The sequence below is a fragment of the Camelina sativa genome, chromosome 18, assembly GCF_000633955.1.
Source record: "Camelina sativa cultivar DH55 chromosome 18, Cs, whole genome shotgun sequence".
Classification (NCBI taxonomy): Eukaryota; Viridiplantae; Streptophyta; class Magnoliopsida; order Brassicales; family Brassicaceae; genus Camelina; species Camelina sativa.
The window spans coordinates 18,873,279-18,880,505 of record NC_025702.1 but is presented as its reverse complement, the minus strand read 5'-3'; the positions used below and the strand labels follow the sequence as shown (position 1 = coordinate 18,880,505).

Below are 7,227 nucleotides of genomic sequence, written 5' to 3'. Positions count from 1 at the left end.
CCTTTTCTTTTTTTCTCGGTTCTCTTTTACTTCGGTTGGGTTCGAAGGTTTTTCAAATGATTTCTTTTGGGTTGAGGTTTGGTCTAAAGTATGTCTATCTAGTTTGGGATTGGCTTTTTGTTGTTGTTTTTTAGTTTGTAACTTGTAATGCTTCCTTATATTGACTCTTTTTATTACATTGGGGAGTTATAAACTGTAAACCGTGTACTAGTCTCTAGTGTCGGTACTTTTTTTTCCTTCACCACAATAATGTCTTCTTCTGGTTCTCTGTTTTTCAATTCTTAAAGCTTCTGTTTTTTTTCAAAAGATGTTTTTTTTTTTTGTTTCGTATGTTTGAGATAGTTAGTGTTACGAGTATTCTAAAAATATGTGAAAATTGAAGAAAAAATTCAATATTCGTTGAGTGTTTATATAATTAAATATTTTAAATGAGTATCAAAACTAAATAAGATAATAGTAACAGTATTAAAACGTCCTGGTTCCCCATGAGAACTATGATATCGTACCAGATGGAGCCCGATCTTTACCCCCGTCCCAGATGGCTCTCATGAAATTCTTCTCAATCTATATACCCATATATCGGGATGTTATCGGTTTAAAGAGTGAACCGATACGATACCGTTCATACCAAATAGAAAACCAAAAATAAAACCTGACTGATGTTAATAATCCGACCCGAGACGATACATCTATAACACATCTATAACTCCATTAAAATCCCCAAATCCTCAAACCCTAAAAGCATAAAATTCTTAAATCGATCTTTGCAACCATGAGTACCGTTTCTGGAGGTTCGAGTGGTTCATCAAATGTTCGACAAAGAGGATTCGTCGTTGGCGTGCCTAAGAGATGCTGGTGTGGGGAACACATCGTGGCAAAGAATTCCAAATCCGAGCCTAATCCTTCTCGGAGATACTTTCGATGTCGAGAAGCAGCAGCAAAGAAGGTACTATGTTATGCTTTGTTTGATGTAGACATCGACCTAATCCAAATCCGAGCCTAATCCTTCTCATCAATTTTCATTGTATTCTATGATATAATGTTAGCTTGTGAACGATAACCACATCTTTAAGTGGGTCGATGAGGCATTGTTGGACGAGGTAGCAACATTGGGTGTTCAATTTGAGAGAGTAAAAGAAGAGATGAAAGAGCGTACAATAGAGACATTGCAAGAACAGAAGCTGAAATTTGAGAAGATGCAAATGGAGTTCGAAAAAGAGCTTTGTGAGAGGGTTGAAGAAGTTTTGTTGGAAGCAAAAGCTGAATTGCAATGTAGGATGAATAAGAGTATAATTGTATGTGTTTTCGGTTTTATGATCTTGTTTGCTCTGTTTAAGCTTGTATGATGAGCTATTGTAAACTATTGTTCGGTTGTAATCTATTGTTGTTCGGTTGTATGCTCTGCTTTATGCTCTTGTTTGTTTTGGTGTTGAGTGTGAACTCCTGTTGGTGTTGCTATTGCATTTAATAAGATAAGACATTCCACATTTCATAAAAGGCAGAACATGATGAACACATGTTCTGAAAACAAGCAGAATGATAACGTTTTGAAATCATGTTCTCAACATGATCACAGACCAAAAACATAACCCTACTAGTCTATTCGACCAAAATACAGATCCAACTAGTCTCTTAAACCAAAAAACAGACCCCTACTACCATAATCTTCAATATTCAGGCTTGTGAAAGTCCTCCACCACCTTGAGATAGTCCTCCACCACCCTGAACAACTTCTCCTCCACCAGATTGAGAAAGTCCACCACCATCTTGAGAAAGTCCACCACCTTGAACAACTTCTCCTCCACCACCCTGAGAAGCCTGAAAAACNTTCCAAGTTCTTCTAAGGGCATCGAAACAAACATAAAACCGATTGAAGACGTCTTGACCAGCATCATTCTTAATTGTATCAATCTCCACAACAGACCCTGGATTTGCTTCCAAGATCTCAGCTTGGTAATCTCGCAGTCGTGCAAACTGTTGTTCATACTCATACTCTATCCATCCCAAAGCCTTTCTCCGAGCAGCTTGACATTGTGGCCTAGTAGCGGATATCTTCCACCTTTCCATGATAATCTGTTCAATCCTCAAAGGCTTGTAATGATCCGGTTCCTCTCTAATCTTATCGAGAAAAATTCTAGCTATGACTGGGACCTTAAACATCTCACACTCGCCATTGGGGGTACAACAATGCTTATCAATGTATTTCGTAATCTTCCACAAAGATGCGTTTGGAAGAAGTGCAGCAAACACTTTCCACTCACAATTGCCCTTATCCCCAACACATCTAAACCCGAGTTTATCTTTGTCATACCTGTATTGCTTCAAATTGTAACCAGTATGTAGTGCATAGTCCAAGACACTCTCCTTGAATGCGACCCCATTGTAGAAGGATTGGTCTTTCCACAAAGTTCCATCACCACGTCCGATATCCGTAAACACCCTCTCTGGACCCGCACCACGACCACGACCCGCACCACGACCACGACCTTCTTCCTCGTCGTCACTTTCTGGGTACGTATCATGACGAATCGACTCTTCAGCATCGGTAAATTCCTGAGCAAGCATATCGACGTGAAATTCATCTCGATCCTCTCCTTCTTCATCGTACTCTCGTTCTCCAACACCATCTCTTTGCCCAATACCATCTTGTTGCCCAAAACCAGATCGGATTATTAAATCCATCGATTCAATTTGAGAAATCGATGGTGAAATTTGATTTTCTAGGGTTCGTCGCGAGAGAAAACAAAAAAGAGGTTAAAATGTGATTTTAGGGATTTCTCGGTTGAGGGTTATGTTTCTAATCGGGTCAAAATCAGGTTTTAATCGGGTCGAAATCAGGTTTATTTTGGTTTGTAAACTTCGTCACTCGGTTAATCAAATAGTAAACCAATTAAACCTATAGCAATGGTGAAATAGATGATATCTTCTATTCTCATGGAGATACAAAACGTAAATTACAGATATATGGGTATATAGATTGAAAAGAATTTCAGGAGAGCCATCTGGGACGGGGGTAAAGATCGGGCTCCATCTGGTACGATATCATAGTTCCCACTTTATTTTAAAAAAAATTATGTATGAGTGAAAGGGAAACGAAAAAGAAAATTAAAGTTATGTATTTTTATGTAATAGTAACGGTAATACTTCAAAATCCGAAGTCAAACAAAAAAATAGAAGATCCTACATTATATTATCCGCCAACCTAGTAGTATTTTTTTTTGTCGTTAGTGAAGAAAAATTCTATTGGTTGATTAGTTGGGTGATTCTCCTCTTTGAAGCAAAACCATCCAAATTGCTCTTTTAGTGTTTCTCTTTATGTGTCGGGTTACTTTCTTAATTATTCGAAATCGATATGTCATTTAGATTCGATTCCATGCTATTACCATTTTTCAGTTCCAAGTCGCATCTTCTAAACTTTCTAATGATTCGTCATGTCTCCTCCACGAGTTTTCCATTCCCAACATTTTCTTGCTTTATTTCCCCTCAATTTTCGTAATAGATCTATACTAGTATTTTTGCAGCAGTTTTTGCTCAAAAATACTTTTTGGAAATTTTTTTACATTTAATGTATGAACTTTAATATTAGTTACCAAAAATTCAAAGTTAATTATAAGTAAGATTTAAAAAAAAAAGGAAATCTTTGTACTTCATTCAATGATTCCCTTTCATTTTTATTTAAAGTTATATTTAAATTATTTTGAATTATTCTATAATATATTTAGTTAATAAAAATTGTGATTTTTTCATGCATGTGATGTAATACAAATTTTTAAAAATGGACATCTATTACATAATTACTCAATAGATGAATAAAAAATACGGGTATAATATCCTACATCGCCTAAAAAAATTGGGCAATAGTTCAGAGTCATGCTATAAAAGAGACCAAAAAGATTCATAATACAAATGAGTAGAAAGCTTGATATATCAGACATTCAAACTTAAAAGACTTTTATTTGGTATATTCCGGTTCTTTATTTTAAAGATTTTTTAAAAGTTAAATATTATAAATATTTAGAACTTTTAAAAAGTTAAATATTATAAATATTTATATTTTATAAAAAGTATAAATATTATAAATATTTATGTTTTTCAGAAAGTTAAACTTTATAAAATGTTAAAAATATTAATAATATTTCAACTTTATAAAGTTTAAAAAACTTTATAAGTAATATAAATATTACAAATATTTCAACTTTTAAAAAAGGTCAGAAGACCTTTAAAATAATAATAATATATTTAAACTTTTAAGAAAATTCAAATATTAGAAATACTCAACCGTTTTAAGAATTCTAAGTAATATAAATATTTAAACTTTATAAGAAGCATCAATCTTATAAAATGTAAATGGTTACAACCTTAATAAATAACATATCAACTCAATCTAATATTTACAATACAAAACAATAAATATTAAAAATTAAGATTATATAGTACTGCGAGTTAAAATATCTTGGAACGGAGTTATATAGCGGGACGGGTTTTATTGATATTTATATAAATTTAAAATATCATTAAGTTGGTGTTAAACGAGTAAAACATCATTTCATTATTTTGTTAACACTATCAGTTTCCGAGAATAGACATATCTAATTAAATTGATTAATAAATATTATATAAAAAATAAATGGTATTTCAGTATTATATGGTTTAAACTTATAAATACAACTTATAATTTAAATGTTTTAGTTATAAATAATTTGTCCCGCGGTACACCGCGGGTCCTAATCTAGTTATTTATTATTAGGGATGCATGACCAAAAGCTTGGCCCTTATTTCTCCTATCAATATTATTCTTAAATGAAGTTGGCATTGGATATAACATCTTAGATTGGAGAATGTTGATGAGTGAACATCAAGGTGCTGGTGCAAACATAAGAGCTTCTCTCATAGTTCAAACTGCTTCTAGGGACTCTCGTGTTCAATCTTATATGGCGATGGGTTTCCCGGTTTGGTTGCATGAGCTCTTTAAATCTGAGAGACTTTTGTCCTCTGCTGTTTAGTGCTCCCCTTAGCATGTATCTTCCATTGACTTTTTGAATGTCACATTTTTAAATGAGAATTTTGCTGATTATGCTATGAACAGTGGCAAATATTTTAAAGAATGCCATTGTTGATATTTTCTTTTTCCGTCTGCCACAAAGCAATTGCAAGAAGACAAAAAAACCTTTCATTCATCTTACTGTTTAAAAAAATATATATATCATTGAAAAAAAAAGAAACCAATGTATGGTTTCGTAAACTGCAAACTCTCTCTCCTCTCTCTCCGCAGAATTCTTTGCTTCTTCATCTCTATCGTCTTTTCATCTTCTTCTCTATCGCTTCTTCTTCTCTAATCTCTATCATCGACAATCCGATTGAAGAGACGCCTACTTCTCTATCGCCTTCCACCATAAACATGTCTGTCATGTTGCAGATCTGACGACGATGCAGTCACTGCAACTGTCCCACCTCTGTTACACAACTTACAACAGTCAATGTATGTCCAACCATACTTTATTCTTTCGTTCTTGTTTATCCACTCTATGTGGTCATCTCAGCAGATGGACCACATACCAAAACCCACATACTTGTCCACCTAAACTACATTTTCCGTCCTTGCTTTATAACCATTTCTATCAAATCAAGTGGTTGCCCGATGGACCAGATCCTAAATCCCATAATCTTGTCTGCCGTGTTTACATCTCTTATCACTTTTCTGTCTTGTTGTCGGGTTCTAAGAATGCAACGTTGTCCACCCTGCAGGTCTTCTCACATGATGGACCACAACCCAAATTCAAGGTTCTTGTCCACCTCCAACTCCTGCAAGTATGCATTTGGTTGATCAATTATTATGTGACTTGTTTGGTCCATTCTCATACTTTGTAGGTCTGCTGAAGACGCCCGCACTAGGGATGGTCTACAACCGGTGGACATTTTCCAGCAACATGGAAAACATTTTTAACCCCAATTAATGCAATTCTAGCTTTTTCGCCCCCTACCCACAAACATCATTCTTTCGGAATTGATCATATTAAATGCGAGGACATGTTTTTTCGCAAACTACCACATTAAATGAGAAGACATATCTTCGCTTATATTCTCCTCTTTTAATGCAGGGGTACTTTCGTCATTTCCTCCATATTTAAACATAGAAACTGGCATTTTGAACAAGCCCTAAACTAAACTGACATTTCTAAAAAAAAATTTCTGCAAAATGGCATTCTTAGCCAAATTCCCTTTTTAATTTAATGGTTTGGTTCGAATAAGGTGTTGTGTTGCAACTATGTGACCACAATTCATGTATATCAATAGAATGTTCAGATGTTTTTTTAAAAAACAAATGACATCAAATCTGAGTTATTAATATATAATTTATCTGATACATAATTTTATTTATAAAGTCTCACTAGTTTGTTTTTCTTGAAATCCATATTTGGTTCACAATTTTTTTTTTTTTTTAAGTAAACAACATATTAATTTTACCTTCAGAACACATGATATATATGTATATAAATTAACGCAAGATAAAAATTATACGAAACGAAGAAACTTTTACATTATTCACATTTCCCCAAATGAAATATATATTAAAATTAGCCACCAAATTTGTATCTTTGTCTGTTGTCCTCCAACACCTTCTTCTTCAAGTACTTGAACTTCATCATGGTGTTGTTTAATAAGTAGACTTGAACGGCTTGTAAACCTTAAGGTCAAGCATTACTCCGGCGATGGAACCAACTCCTGCGACCAACGTGACCATCAAACAACCAGCGCTCAACATCTGCAAACAAACCCACTTCATACTCCATCTCTCAACCTTCCTTTGTTTTATATACATCTCCACCGGAAAATAAACCGTCAAAGGCCAAAACCCTAACGCTCCTAAAATACCGACGACGTCGTTGAAAAACGGCATAAGCATCGATATCACGGTGGTCAAAACCACAAACCCGCTCCGATAAACCGTTCTGAAAACGTTGACCTTGTACGGTGATTTCAAACCGGGGATTCGGATTTCGTGTTCCTTGGTTACCAAGTCACTGTCGGGAAACCTAGCCGCAGCTTGTTTTTCAATAAAGGCGAAAATGGGCTGAGCAAAGACTTGGTAAGCTCCTACGAGGTGGACTACAATGGCAGCGTTGGCCACGTCGAGAAGCCAAAACGGATTGTAGAAACCAAAACCGGTTAAAAGGTTTCCCGGTGCTGCATCTCCAAAAGCTGCATAGCCCATACAACCGCATAGCA

The 7,227-nt window shown here is 35.0% G+C and overlaps 3 protein-coding genes across 3 annotated transcripts in view; 1 reads left to right on the top strand and 2 right to left on the bottom strand.

The window, feature by feature from the left end:
* Positions 479–1,365, top strand: LOC104762531 (uncharacterized protein At4g04775-like). Its single transcript, XM_010485845.2, has 2 exons — positions 479–946; positions 1,047–1,365. Exons 1-2 carry the CDS (start codon positions 773–775, stop codon positions 1,344–1,346), a joined length of 474 nt encoding a protein of 157 aa, XP_010484147.1. The 5' UTR covers positions 479–772; the 3' UTR covers positions 1,347–1,365.
* On the bottom strand, positions 1,315–3,044 carry LOC104762529. The gene is made up of 2 exons (XM_010485844.2): positions 1,925–3,044; positions 1,315–1,722 (listed from the first exon to the last, which is right to left on the bottom strand). The coding sequence occupies exons 1-2, from the start codon at positions 2,680–2,682 to the stop codon at positions 1,668–1,670; spliced, it is 813 nt and encodes a 270-aa protein (XP_010484146.1). The 5' UTR covers positions 2,683–3,044; the 3' UTR covers positions 1,315–1,667.
* The window catches only part of LOC109130526 (amino acid permease 4-like), a 720-nt gene continuing 148 nt past the window's right edge, over positions 6,656–7,227 (bottom strand). Inside the window, exon 2 of the mRNA XM_019240137.1 lies at positions 6,656–7,200. Within this exon, the coding sequence (XP_019095682.1) occupies positions 6,656–7,200 (545 nt within the window). The remainder of the gene's footprint in view (positions 7,201–7,227) is intronic.

Excerpts from the sequence above, each read along its gene's own strand:
- LOC104762531 (XM_010485845.2), top strand. The coding sequence starts at position 773 with ATGAGTACCGTTTCTGGAGGTTCGAGTGGTTCATCAAATGTTCGACAA. Across the intron at positions 947-1,046 it reads GAGAAGCAGCAGCAAAGAAG|CTTGTGAACGATAACCACAT; the intron begins GTACTATGTTAT and ends ATATAATGTTAG.
- LOC104762529 (XM_010485844.2), bottom strand. The coding sequence starts at position 2,682 with ATGGATTTAATAATCCGATCTGGTTTTGGGCAACAAGATGGTATTGGG. Across the intron at positions 1,723-1,924 it reads ATCTTGGAAGCAAATCCAGG|GGTGGTGGAGGACTATCTCA; the intron begins GTCTGTTGTGGA and ends GAAGTTGTTCAG.